Raw genomic sequence first — 15329 nt, forward strand, 5'->3', positions numbered from 1 at the left:
AGAGCAGGGTCGATCTTTGTAAGTGGTATGAGCATTAAAAAGCAAAAGCAGCATGTGCATACATTCAGTAGGCTGTACCTTCATTAGCTAGTTAGCTAACCCTACACTTTTCAGGATCTGATTTTGGTTTTGGAACAGGGAAGAAACGTATATATCCTTCCAACCTCTTAGCTCGGAATAAACAAAACCAGCCTGAAAATGAAAGGAAATCTGAAACAACTGCACTGGAGTCAATGGAGCACAGCTGTGTTGCTGAGCCTGGTCTGAGCCGGCCCGATGCTACTCTATCATTGGTCAGTCTGCGTCTGGGGGTGGGGCTTAGCCAAGGGTCAATTGTTACACTTCCAATTAACTAATTCAAATTAACTGGTAGCAGAACCCAGGAAGACATCCGAGTCAACATATGTACAGAGTCTAACATCAATAAGAAATGAATGATAAACAAATTATTACTTTAAATGAAGCAAGGAAATGTCTATTTTCCAAACGATTAGCACTAAATTACATAGGTCTTTCTTTCAAACTTCCAAACAGATTATTAGGATACTGTTCTTAAATTACAAACCAACTTTTTAAGATACATAATATCTGCTTTTGAGATAGTGAGATAAGTTTAACGTGTCTTATCATTATAGTGTAAAAACCAGCTCTTATTGATTAAACTATGGCTATTAATAATTTAAACAGACTTATCTCCCAAATGTCTCTCAAATCACAACTTACTATATTCATCATTTATCCGTGCATATTGATCCTCCGCACTTCACACAAATAAGACTTATCCTACAGTGGTTTGAACATACTCAAAAAATTAAATGCATTTTAACAAATTATCTTCAATTGCAATAACTCTACTACAATAATTGTGACTTCAAGACATTTAAACAAATGATAGCATGAGATAGATCAATTAAGTCAACGTGATCATGAGAAATTCATCAGTATAGTTATGAGGTTATTTCCTGTCTGCATGCAACAATGAAATAGGCCCCTAATACAGCTATTCAACCACATACTTCAAATGAACATGTCTGCCTTATTGAATTTAAATAAAATTCTGTTTTAATAAGCTAGTAAAGACGACATCCACAGCACTTCTCAAAAGCATTAATCAATATATCCCAAATGAGCATGCTGACTTTTCCTTTATAGTCATTTTAGAAAGAACACATCAACCATCATCTGACCCAGATAAATACATTTTATGAGGCAAAAAATTATGCATTCTTTTAAATCAGTCACTTTCAAACCACAGGCCAACAACTGCACTCACAACTGTGTTCATGACCAGCTTGGCTGAATTTTTACAAGGCATCAACCAACAAGAAATATCTGATGCAGCCACTTCTTGTCTTTTATGGAGCTTACAGCCGATTTTATGTGGTCAATAATAATTCACCTTATATCATCCTAGTAATAAACACAAGTGCTTTTTTAAAGGGGACATACGAGACAAGATGGAAATCTCCTGTTTCAAAACTTGGCAACCCCTGCAGCAGGTAATGGCAGGCTATTTTTAATACTTTGAATGCAGTCGCACAGTCATGGTCAGAATACAAATAAACATCCCTGTCTGTGGTCGGCCAACTCTGAGTCAGAGCCTTAGCCAACACTATCTGGTTAAATAAGGGTTAAATTCAAACAGCAACATTTAGACTGACTTAAGGGTTGCATTTTTTTTTACAGCATCAAAATCAAAAAACAACAGAGAGAGGTGTATAGAATGTGTTTTATTCCTGACTTACCCAATAGGCCTGGATACCACCAGCTCCACTTGAGGCTCAGCTTGAGATTCCAGGATGATGTTGTAAACTTCCTTCATGGTCGCTCCCGGTAATAGCTTCCCGTTCCACTGCAAAACTTCATCCCCTGGAATCAGACATGCATGTGCATTTGAAATTATTTGTAATATTGTGATATTCAAAGCTGGGCGTGAGGGCTGGGTATGAATCAGGGTATCAGACGAGTTTAAGGATTATTCATCTTTATTCTATATTTTTCATTCCGTCAAAAAATCCCATTAAAAGAGCAAAACCAACAATGTGTTAGTCCACTTCTCAATACTTTCCAGCCCCGGTGCACAGCTCAGAGCCCATTCATGCCAACTGGCAACACACATTTCACAAATATTTATTTTCTTAAAAAGGCTTGGTAATTTCGTAGAAAAGCTGTGCACTGTAGTTCTTAGCAAGTGTGACTCAAGCAGGAGGGAATCGTGCATTTATTTGGAACTATTTTCGACGGCGGATTAATCCACATTCGGTGCGCCTGTGAGTACTTGTGGCAACAGGACGGTGTATGTGGGATGGAGTCAAAATAAACAACATTGTGTGTGTGTGCATGGTAATGAAGGAGCATGTCACCTGGTGCATTAGTGGGAACGTTAAAATGCACACTAATATTTCAGCATTATTTTGAGTATGAAAATATTCTGAATTTGATAAGGGTCATGTATTAATTGTCCAAATCAGACCATTTTCTGAATGTAACATTTTCTGATTAAGACGTGTGATGTGTATCATTATTGAGGTTTTACCAGCATTGTTTGGACTTGTATACAGTACAGCCTATTCAGAATATGTGTCACCACTGGGGTTTTTAATGCAGTTTGTGTCACACAGCCTCTTGTCTGTTTACAGTCACCTCTGTGCATTGTCATGTCATGTTGTACACAAACCAGCTACTCAACAGTTTGCAAGGCTGTGGAGTAGAGTCCAAATTTCTGGTTGGAATAAGAAACACACCTGCTTTTAAACTTTATGAAAGACTTTCAGCAGGTTTTCGGGTATGTGCAAATATCACATCACCGACCTTCTGAAATAGGTGGTTGAAGAAATAAAAGAGGGAGGCTGTGTTTGTATGGTCCAACAAGTTTGCAACAGGTAGGAAACATTGAAAACCCTGTTTTGATGCAAAAGAGCAAAATGGCACAAGCCATTCAGCCGTTCCACTGCTCTATATTTTCACGTGATTAACAACATGTTAGGACATGTTCATCTGAGTATGCACGGCTGCATGTAAACAGGAATATCAGTGGAATATTCATTTTCATTTGCCATGTAAACAGCTTAGCAGGAATAATTTATTTTTCGGAGTAAGGGCTATTTTGTGCATGTAAACGTAGTGACTGTGACTTATTGATATTGAATATTGAAGCTCCACAGTTCAAAGGACGAACATATATCAGGTTTTAATATACACACAAAACTTGTTAGTAGGATCAATTAATTCCTCATTTTGGCCTTTTTATGAGATTTGTTAACATATAATACAATATACTGTGTATTATGACCAGTTAAGCTAATACAAGGTATGAAACCATAAAGCCACAAAAAAAAAACAAGTTAAATGTATTTAGTAAATCAGCTCCTCCTAATCCAATAGTAAACGTACAACAAACCTGCCGCTGTATAGCATTAAATAAGGCCTCTAAAATGGTTTTTAAGACACTGTGATGTTAATAGGCCTTATGTTTGGATCATAATGACCATAATGATCATAATTCCAGTCTTTGTCAAGACCTACAAATATTATAACACATTATGGTTTAGACTACCTGCTCTGAGATGTCCCACCACGTCAGCCAGGCTTCCTTTCTTGACTTTAGTGATGAAGGCACCTAATCTCCCTGACTCTGTTATTCTGCCTCCCACCACCTAGACAGAGAGACAAATAGAGAGAGACACAGAGAGAGACAAAGATTAGCGTCATAGCCGTCATATCGGTGTAAGCAATGGTGACTGAACACATTACTATAATAATAATATCACAACCATAAATAAGCAACACTTTGTGCGTGTGTATGTGTGCCCAACTCTGACCTTTAACCCCAGCAGAGCTCCGGCTTCTTTAGGCATGCTGGCGCTCCTCTTGCTGAGGGTGATTCTTCCAATTAAATGGTCCCCCTCTTTGGACGGCTGCCAGGTTACAGGATGCTGCAACAAGAGACAACAAGAGATACGTACAGCTGCACACACTGATACTCAGTGGACATATACGCAAATATGAAGACAGGAATATAAAATCAGTTACTACTGGAGAAATACAACCAGTTTTGAATGTTATGAAATTCCATATTTTGGAATGTTATGTCATGTTTCAGCTGCAGTAAACCTTCTGAAGTCTACAGTGTTTCCTTTCTGTGAGAATATAGACTGTTTATGATCATGTTGTTACCTGTGAGTGTCCTTGTTGGATCAGCATGATTAAGTCTTCCTTTAAAATAGTTGTTAAATATGTATACGGATCAAAAGTGAACAGCATTTCAGTTGCATTAGTAATGTGGCTTAATGCATGTCTAGTTTCTTCAAGAGCTAGTGTTTGATGATTGGTAACTTAAAGCATTGTGGGTTCATTTACGCTATGCTTTTTCCTGCTAAGGGCGGCAATGGTTTGCAGCAGTTCCAAGGAATGAATTAGCTTGAGTTTGCTATCCATTATCATCAACTGCTATAACACAACAGTCATTTAACATTACACTTGTAAAAGCCGAAACATTTGCTGGTATTGACACCGGATCTGGTGGCTATTTCCTGATAAAAAAAAGCTGTCATGTGTTTTACATTAAGCCTTTGAACTCTGCAATAGAAATGGTCTGCCAGTGCCTACATTGGTATTTTTGCTTATTGTCAATGTCAATTCTTGGAGTATCTTCAAATGATTCATATTTCTAAAATCTGCACAACCAGAGCTGAAAGCTTATGTAAGTCAATAAACCATAATAACTGATAAAAGTATTGAAATAGTGTCATAAAAAGAAATACAAAAATCAGCATTGTGCAAACAACAATCTCCCGTTGCCATTACAGGGAGCAAATCTGTGATTCCTAGGATAGCGAAGGCATGACCTGCCCTATCCTGCCTTACTCTGCCTCTAATTGGCTTACCATGACATTCTTACTCTAACCCTAACCAATCTTACACCTCTTGCCTAAACCTAACCAACCCAACCAACGAAGGCAACGAGTACAAGCCAATCAGAGGAGGCAGGTCATCCCTTCACCTTCACACCAGGGAAATATCAGTGTTATCATGGTGAATACTGCGTTCATTCATTCATTCATTTTCTGTAAATGCTTATCCTGTTAGGGGTCGCAGGGATGCTGGTGCCTATCCCAGCTGACATTGGGCGAGAGGCAGGGTACACCCTGGACAGGTAACCAGACTATCACAGGACTGACACATAGAGACAGACAACCATTCACACTCACATTCACACCTATGGCCAATTTAGAGTCACCAATTAACCTGCATGTCTTTGGACTGTGGGAGGAAGTACCAGTAGAAAACCCACACTGAAACAGGGATAACATGCAAACTCCGTGAAGAAGGCCCCCTCACCCCGGGGTTCAAACCCTCCGTGCCACTGCGAATGCTATGTTTGCACTGCATTTAAGGTAAGGTAACGTAAGGTGATGATGTGGAAGACAGACGCCTTTGCTTTCAGGTATAGAAAGAGTAATTATCACTCTTATTTTAGATTGACTGAAACAGGATCGTGCAAACAACCATCTCCTACAGCCATCCTCGGATCGTCCGTTTTTAAAGGGTTAATGAATTCTTTGGATAAATAGCAAAACAATTGAGTGATTAGCATACACAGTGGCAGCAACCATTACAACAGTCAATGGAAAAAAAAAAGGTAACTTTCTCAAAAGGGCATCCAAGTTAAAGTGGAGGACTGTGCTCACTACAGCAATGGTGAAACTTACACATACATTCACATGTAACACATAACTGTTGACACACCTATCATCTCTATTGAAATCTGCAAAGACAAATTTGGGACAATCTGGCTCCACATCAAACTGATCTAAAAACATTTCAGCTGAATATGAAAAACATGAGATAAAAAGAAAAAACGATGACTTACATGCCATACAGTGGGGTCATGAGGATAGCACTCCCAGTCGCCTGCAAGAGAAAAGAGAGTGACTCACATACTGTGCATGAAGCAGAGATGGTGACCTTCTTCATATCCCCATCATACATACACACACATACACACCCACGCATACAGTGGAAGTGTATACACAGCACATACCAGCCTGAGTCCTTTCATACACAGCTCAGCCAAATTTGGAAGGTATTTGTTTACAGTGGAGAGGGTTAAGTTTATTGAATATTCAGGCCTGGGCTAGAATTAGAAATTTATCACCGCTGTGGCAGGACTCAGACTCAAAGTAGTCCGCCGAGGCAGTGGTGATATACCAAAGCACAGCTAAGCCTTTCAAAATGCTCGAAATCCCTCCCAGATATTTTACAGATTAGATGTTGTGGCTCTTCTCCAGGGGTAACACAGTGTTGTATTACTAAATACAAACTGTGATAAATAATGACCTCATGTTAATGGTCAATGTGAAGCAGCTCAAACAAAAACTCTATTAGAGCTGCAGAAAAACATTTAAAAAATGCATATATTTCCTTTACATTATTTTTTTTAATTAACTTATGCTTTTTAAATACAATCCATGAATGAATTTATCAGTCTCAAATAGCTATTAGAACTTCAAATGTTTGCATTTAAATGATACACACGACAAAAGTCAGTCCATAATAAATTATTCTTCATCTAATTATTCTATGTCCTTATTTGTCTCGTCTTTTTATCCTTATATTTAATCTATGTAGTAAGTAGTAAGTTTAGAAATAAAAAATAAAAATAAAATAAAAAATATATTTTTAGTCTAATTATTCTACTTATTTTTTGTCTCAAAACTATTCATTAATAATTTATTTTTTAATGATTTTTTATTATTATATTAAATTGTAAAATATAACATAAGTCTAAAAAATAAAATAAAAACTATATTCATTTACTTATTTATCTAATTATTCTATTTACTTATTCTGTCTTTTTCTTCTGTCAATTTATTGATAATCTAATTTTAAAATGGAGTTGTCTTTTATTCCTATTTTTAATTTAAACATGCAACAGAAGTAAGTCTAAGAAAAAATAAAATGAAAACTAAACTTTTTATCCAAGTATTCTATTTACTAATTCTGTCTGAAAACAATTTATTAAGAATGTAATTTTAAGGAGTTGTTTTTTATTCTAATATCCAACTGAATCAATTAAAGAAACCTTTGCAAAAATAGATAAATATATATATATGTAAAAAAAAAAAAGATTTATAATGAGCTTTTGAATTTTAATTTTTGTTAAACACAATATCTTTCTTGCTTTAACATGGAGATTTCATGACAGCTTTCATTTTAACCATTTAAAATTGAAATCATACCAGAGCAGTGGCAAGAGCTCCGATTGGCCAGACACATAACAAATGTTTAATCATAATATATAAATTCTCCACTGCAATAAATTAACCTCAAAGGTTTAAGTCACTGAATCAGGGGGCGTCGGTAGCGTAGTGGATAGTGCCAGCGCCCCATGTACAGAGGCATTGCCTCGCTGCAGTGGCTGCAAGTTCGAATCCGGCTCGCAGCCCTTTGCTGCATGTCAGTCCCCACTCTCTCTCTGTCTCCCCATTTCACCTTCTGTCCTGTCAATAAAGGCAAAAAGCCAATAAAAATAATCTTAAAAAAAAAAAAATCACTGAAAACTATTTCTAAATAAGCATAAAAGTTAATTCTTGACCTTTGAAATAATTTGACAAAACAATCCCAAGTCAATGTCCAATCACTTTACTATATCATACAGTCCTCATTGGTGAATAGAGCCGGCTAAAGATCCTAAAAGTGCTAATAGATCTGTCTCTGTGACAACTCAGCAAGTTCTATTGGTTGATGAAGACAGTGTGATAGAGCTGAAAGCTTCGGAAAAAGCTGGCAAGTGGATTTTAAGTAACGATTGTTTTCCATAATATTTCTAAATAAGTTCCAATAATTTGTTAAATGGCGCAGCTTCACTTTAATTCAGTAGGTGCCTGTAGTACGGTACACTGTATGTCTGCAAACACAACTTAAAGCTATAGTGTGTATGTACGTATGTCCGTTTCACCCAAGCCACTACTAGAGATGACACAATGCTGATTAAGCCGATCGGCTCCTCTAACATCTTGCGGTATTTTTCAATATATATCATTTTCAGTTTGCGTGTCGACCGGCGACATTCCCGCGCTGGCACACAGGAAATGAAGGGCAGGGGGAGGAAGAGCGGAGAGTCTCATAGCAAGAGGTATAGCACAGGTAGAAAGAGAAAGCAACATGGCGGAGAACCCAAAGAAGCGGCCGAGACACGGTTCAGAAGTGGATCTTACCACAAAGAAAAAGCCTGGACGTTCGGCTGAAGGTCTATTAGCAAAGAAGGAAAGTGACCGACGGAGAAGGCAAACAAGGATTTGTATTGGTGTCGCTTTTCCTCGGTGGAGAGCTCTGAAGGAAGAAATTGGGCTGAGGGCAGACACGGATGTTGCCTTGCTGCAGTTGGATAAGTAAGTGACTTGGTTTATAATTATATTATGAGTAGTATGTGTTGCTGTTACATGTACTGGACCTAGTACTTTATTATTTTCTTGGAAATGGTGCTATGAACGTAATGTAATGTTAGCAGCCTGGTGTTCGCCACGTTGTGTAGCATTGTGTACACGGTGTGAAGCGAGTGTTACTCTGTGTACATGGAAGTGCTGGCTTATTTGTTGTAATAACGCATTATCCGCTGGGCGGCGACAGAAGTTACGCACTATAGCTTTAATGATTTATAATAAGGATCATGATAATGATAATGTTTTTCTTTCAGGGAGCGCTCAACATGAACTGCTGCATTCTTCTCAGGTTCAGCTGGATATTTTAAGGCAGACAATTATACAAAAAATATTTTTAATGGTTCAGCCCCATCTCCTGCTTGAGTCCAAAAACAGCCTCCTCTGTACACATGGGCCGAGGGGCGGTGTTGAAATGTGTGCAGGACCCCGACGACACTGTTATGACACAGGGTAAAACAGAGCCAAGCGTTCCTAGGAGCCAGGAGGCTATGAGGTTAATGAGTTGTGACAACTTATAGTGACATTATGTAATCTTAAAGCAAACGCTCTGACGATAGACAACTGAGTTCTCAGTTTCATAACTCAAGCGTGAACGTAATTTTGTGCAGTGGGTGGGCCACATGGGTGAGTGTGTGTTCCTGTGTTTCTAGACTTACAAAAACCTGAATGAAAAAGAAAGGCTGACATAGTCACAACAGGGTCAGGACCCCATGAAGGGTCCCTTGTTGTGCAGACAGAGTTGTATGATATTTAAAGAATGGATACGCTATGCTGATAATTTTCTGATACATTTTTTTTTACTAAAAGAACATATAGTATTAAGTGTTAAATATATTGTCTTTTAAATGAAGTCCATTTGGAGTTATCTTTATGTTCATGTCAACAGCAACATCAAGTCATGTTATCCATTGGCTATTAAATCTATTAAAATGATATATCTGCACATTGACTGCTAATATCAATTGACCAGTTGCTAAACCCTCCCCCAACCAGCAGTTTTTCTGTCAAAGCTTAGTGAGAGCTTTTTCCCCCTAGCTTTTCCAAAACCAAAAACCTAAGAGTAAGAGACTGATTGACTTCTCAAACAAAAGCCACACACATTGTGTGCAGCTGACTAACAGGAGTAACTCTGCGATTCTTCAAAGACCAAGGAGCAAATCAGTAATTGCATCAGTTTTTGCAACTCAATTTCCAGAATAAATGTTGGCAGTGTTTGTTTTTGCAAACCACAGATACATTGTTTGCAGCGGACACGTTAAACTTTATGTTTCAGCAATGTCGTGGTTAATGTGTGGTTAGGTTGAGACACAAAAAACACTTTGTCACGGTTAGTAAAAGATCGTACTTTGGCTTAAACGACCACTTTTGGTGCCACTATCCTGACGAGAAACAATGCAATGTTTGGGGCCTTAAAAGCTGCTGGAAACACAGCAACGACTTGCTTAACCACAGTCAGTTTTCTTCTTTGTTGGTTTCGAACAGTGGTCTGCAGCTTGGCAGGCATCACTCCTTGGTGACACATCAGTCACCATCTCTTCCACCGACCAATGACAAAGTCAGCTCATATACTACTTCACTTTAGAAACGTTGATATGATACGTATGAAACCTGCAAATGTAACGAATTTGGGTTTGCAGAAACGTACAATGCCAACACTTTCTTCTGGCCATTGGGTTGGTTTTTGTGGTTATGGATATGTGTTTAAAAAGCCCAGTTCACAACGAGCATATCCACTGTGTTTTATTTCTGTATGGAAACCCGCCCTGGACACAATCAGAGTTCAGGCTAACATTAGCAGCTCTGTCCTCGCTCGTTATTGGATTGGGGGACGTTAACAGCCAACCCCATACAACATTATCTGTGATAGCATTACTTTGGATAAAATATTAGGTACTTTTTATTCTAAAAGCCTTTTTCTCTACTGTTTGAAAATGCAAATTAGGTAAGAGTGAAGTATGTAAGCTAAGCAGGTAAGAAACCAAATAGCATTACATTAAAACAAAGTAAGAGTATATGCTTACATTTTTGCTTATCAAACTAATAATACTAGAACTATCTAGCTCTACACTGCAATACAAGAACAATGCTGTCTCTTCATTTCCATGTGTTCTACATGGTTCATCAACTGGTGAGGGTTTAGTCTCAGTCTTGACTCTGTCGGAAACATTATAAAGGGAGCTGTAGACAGAGGTTCAGCTCATGGAGTAGCCACTGGTTAGCTTCTAGAGCTGATAAAACACTTGTCATTTGACTGCTTTTGTTAACTTACCTTTACTAGCCTATAAAAAGGTTCACCAGGGCCAGAAAAGGTTGACAAACTCTGGGATAAGGAGTTAAAAGTGAGAGTTGTGAACCAAGGTGCAGAGTATTATATCTGATGTGCTTTTTCTTTCCATCCTTCCTATCAGAGGATAAGTTGGAAGTGTGTGTTTGTGTGTAGGAGGATACTTGCAGAGATCATAATAGGATCTACTGTACTGTGACTGACTGCATATTTGTGTGTGTGTGTGTGTGTGTGTGTGTGTTTTCCTGCGCTGATCTTACAATGATTTACATGCCTGGACGCTTCTCGGCTGCCAGCAACCACATCTCGGAGCTGACCTGGTCTCAGTCTCGAGCTAAAAAAGGAAGCAGCATCTCGCTGCCACGCTGGTGTGTTTAAAACCTGGCCTGACAGAACACTCTGATCCTAAACCTCCACTTGATCGATGTCAAAGCGCCTGGTCTGGGTCCAGGCTGGTGCTGTGTGCTCCCTGTCTCATCAGAACACAACACACTTTATCGATGAAAATGTAGCTTTAACGTAGCGTGAGCGTGGCTACAGTCAAATACAGTGTGTTTGGTAAACACTGTAAAAAGACCTAGAGTCACTCTAATCATCAAAGGGTAAACAACCACTTCTGTTGTTTGACACAATATTATTATTGCTCATTTGATTGATATGCTCATAAGCTTGTGCTTTCATTGAACTGCTTCAAGATCTAGTGTTTAGTATTTAGTGGCATCTAGCAGTGAGTTTGCAGATTATAACCTACTGAAACTTCTTCTCTGTGCCGAGTGTGTAGGAGAACTACGGTGGCTGACGCGAAAAAAAACAAAAACACAAATGGCCCTATTTAGAGCCAGAGTTTGGTTTGTCCTTTCTGGGCTACTGTAACAACATGGTTGACTCTGTGGAAGAGGATCTGCACCATACGTAGATATAAAGAGCTCATTTTAAGATAACAAAAACACAACAATTCTTAGTTTAAGGTGATTATACACTAATGGAAACACGGTTATGAATATTATATTCAATGTCTGCCAATATATCCCCCAAAATCCTTCATACTGGACCTTTTGTTTGTTTGTTACTGTAACATACATCATTAGGAGCCAGTTCTGTAATGTTTTATGTGGGTGTATGAAGGTGTGTAAATCTCTGGATGTGGTTAAAACAGTCAAAAGGACATCTGGACAATCAAACTGAGGCATTTAAGTTTCTCACTTCTTAAAACAAGTTGTGTATTTTCTAAAGACCTAGTGTGTGCATGTATGACATTTTTGCCAACCTTGTGACAAGTTTCCTCTGTGGAAGTGTCATTTAAAAATGTGCAGTTATATTACTCACTTCTACTTAAATCTTGAGACATTTTTATGAAATACCCTTAAAGAACAAATTGTGCATGTTTGATAACTTAAAAGCCATTATCAGTAAAATGTCAAAAACATAATTTCATATAAGCATTTAGCTGCACAGTGAGCGCTCCTGACTTTGACAGGCAGTTGTGGACCCAGACTCAGGGTGAGTCTGATGTTGTGTTCACACCAAACGCGATGCAAATTTTCAAGTCGCGTTACTCACACAAGTTTGAACGCTAGTATATTTTGTGTTGACTTGCTTCATATGTGCAAATAACTTGCACGAATAACTCGTCATACGCGTGTGAATTCGCTGAATAGATGAATGAACTTCTGAACCTTTTAAAACAGGTTTAAAATGGACTTCATCTTAGATGGATGTCTGCACAGTTATCAGGGAAACTCCATGACAGCTATGCAAAGTCCATGTGCTGATGAATACTGTGAAGTATACATCTGAAAATCACATGAGAAGATTGAGAGTTGTCCTTTGATTAAAATTTGTTTTTGTCAACAACCAAAAAATCATGATGTCACTTGATTTGAACTTGACTTTGTCTCTGTCCAAAACTCCAACTGTTCAATCAATCAAATCACCACACCAATATTAATTTTGGGGGCCTTGTATCTTCTGTTGACAGTGACATGATACAGTTGCACAATGTGTTTCCCACATTTTCAGGGACACGTGGGAAACATTTTACTCAAATAGTAAAAGTTTGAAAAGTGTATCAAATTCCAATGGCCATCATATTGCCAGTACACAATCCATCTTTTCTCTTCAGTAATATTGCCCAGCTCAAGCCAAGAGGTCTACTTTATGTTGTTTTCTTATACATGTAACAGCAATCCCACAGTAGGTCTATCCTGCTGCAATCTAGAATTAAAGAATAGTAGAATATCACTCCACCCCTAGCTAGGCCAATTTACCTTTTTATATTTCCAGCACAGTTGGATACATAGCAGTGAGCCAGAGCGCCCTGGAATGGTTTGTAGTGAAGTGACATAACCCAGCTTGGACATGACAGTAGTGTGTTCTCAGGCTTAAGGACATAGTTGGCTATGTGAGGCCACACTCAGTCAACGCTGGGATCAACTGGGGTCAAACATCCCTATCTCAGACACACTAACATGCACACACATGTAGACTCAGTGTGGGATTGTCCCCCCTTAGGGCCAAGCTGAAAACAATACAATATGACACCCGGGCTCACACACACTTGTTAACATGCACGCTGGTATACTGTGTCGCCGCTCACTTTGACATTCAGACTGCCGGCTACGGCCCGCTGCATGCACTGTACACAGAAGTTAGAAAAGGTTGCAGGAGGTGCAGTGTTTCTGCAAACACAACCCAATGACAGATATCAATTAGAAAGCTGCTAAGATGTTAATTTTTTCAAGCAGTTTGGTAATACTTTAGATTTAATCAAACACTTTATACTAAAGTATAAAAAGTGAGAACAAGCCATAACCTTGAATCAGTAGGCTCTATCAGAGCAGTCTTACCTGTTCTGATCACTGAACCCCGAGAGTAAAAGAAGAGAAGCGTCTCTAGATTCAAATCTGAATGAAGACAGCACACTGAGGCTAAACAGGCTCTCTCCACGTCTTACATTCACCTCCAGTGGTAGTGTTAAAGTGGGAGTGTTCAAACACACATACAGCATAAAGTACAATGCCTCTGACCTCATTCATTGCAATAATTAAACATAAATACAGTAAGTGTGTGAAATTAAATTACCTGCATTATATTATTATTTCTTTAAGTTAATAGAATTACTGCAAACAGTCCTGGTTAAAGAGGTTTGTAAAAGTACTGTAAATTATCTGTTGGTGAGATGTTTTGAATTTTTTGTGTTTTTGATATCCCTCATTGGAATGACCTAATCAGGTTGATAAACACAGTATAGTTGTAGGAGACATTGTGGTCCTGGGTGCTTTGAGAAATCTAACAAAAATAAAAATGTAATCATGGCAACAGTTAACATGACATCCCCCCAGGAATTACTTTTTTGGCCAATCAAAGATGAACTGTACAACTGTGAAGAGGGTCAGCTTCAACACTGTTGTTAAACAACATCAGGCAATGTATTTTGTGAAACAATTTACATGACCTCCTGTAATCTCTTTTAATTCACAATAACAGCTACTGCACTGTAAACCTTTGGTTGCTACTTTCTTTGTCTGCCAGTTTTAAGTTTAGTTATTTCTGTCCTTTGTTCTGCCTGCTTGCCTTTATAAATAAGTCAATCTGTAGAATGACAGCAACTCTCATGTCTGCAAAGTAAAATGATGGTTTTTGTCAATGGAGTCTGGTGGCTTTCAGATAACGACTTCAATTCCCTATTGGAAAGGGCCGTCTGAAGGCAAGGTAAAGCGCTGGAAAGTGTACACTTCTACTGATATTATTTTAGGTGGCTGTGGCTCAGAGGTAGAGCAGGTCGTCCACCAATCCGAAGATCGGCGATTCAATCCCTGGCTCATCCAGTCCGCATGTTGAAGTATCCTTGGTCAAGATACTGAACCCCAACTTGCTCCCGATGGCTGGTTACTGAGTAGCAGGTGGCACCTTGTAATGGTAACCTCGGCCGCCAGTGTGTGAATGGGTGAATGTGACTCAGTAGTCAGAAGACTGGAAGGGTGCTATACAAGTGCAGTCCATTTACCATTAAAAAAACTAACCATTTACAGGGAAATTTCGGTTTATTTCAACCTGTCTCCTATCGTCCTAAATTTGTTTCAAGTGACTAGTGACATAAAAATAATAGTTAGCATGTTAGCCGTTAGCGTAGATACAGCCGGGGCGCATAGTAGCGTCAGACCTGTTAAAACGTAAGTGAACGGGCAAAATATCGCGAGAACAAGCAGCAATCTCATACTGTGCCTGAAATCTCGCGAGAACAAGCAGCAACAGCTAGGAGGCAGAACCGGACAGTAGCCTGAAAAGTTCATTCATTTATTTTATTAAAGATTTATAGAATAATGGCTGACTTTTTGCCAGACTTCGACTTTGTGGAGGAGGAATTTGATTTTGCGGAGTTTGATGGCCGCCCTTATTTATTTGAGCCAGAATACACTGACGAAGAGCTTAGTGAGGAGGAGAGAGAGAGAGGCGCAACAGGTAGAGGACGAGAGAGGAGGAATGGCAGAGAGGCGCAACAGGTAGAGGACGAGAGAGGAGGAATGGCTTCTGCAAGGCTGCGTAGCTCTGGAGATTGGTGGTGTACCTGTGAATGCTGTGCACCAATGCCCACAGCCTTA

General features: G+C 38.8%; 1 protein-coding gene across 1 annotated transcript in view; it reads right to left on the bottom strand.

The window, feature by feature from the left end:
* The window catches only part of LOC126406584 (regulating synaptic membrane exocytosis protein 1-like), a 131064-nt gene that overhangs the window by 41196 nt on the left and 74539 nt on the right, over positions 1-15329 (bottom strand). Inside the window, exons 7-10 of the mRNA XM_050070944.1 lie at positions 5873-5913; positions 3822-3935; positions 3557-3656; positions 1746-1869 (exon numbers count right to left, since the gene is read on the bottom strand). Of these exons, the coding sequence (XP_049926901.1) occupies positions 1746-1869; positions 3557-3656; positions 3822-3935; positions 5873-5913 (379 nt within the window). The remainder of the gene's footprint in view (positions 1-1745; positions 1870-3556; positions 3657-3821; positions 3936-5872; positions 5914-15329) is intronic.

This window comes from Epinephelus moara, chromosome 19 (assembly GCF_006386435.1).
Source record: "Epinephelus moara isolate mb chromosome 19, YSFRI_EMoa_1.0, whole genome shotgun sequence".
In the NCBI taxonomy this organism is placed as follows: Eukaryota; Metazoa; Chordata; class Actinopteri; order Perciformes; family Serranidae; genus Epinephelus; species Epinephelus moara.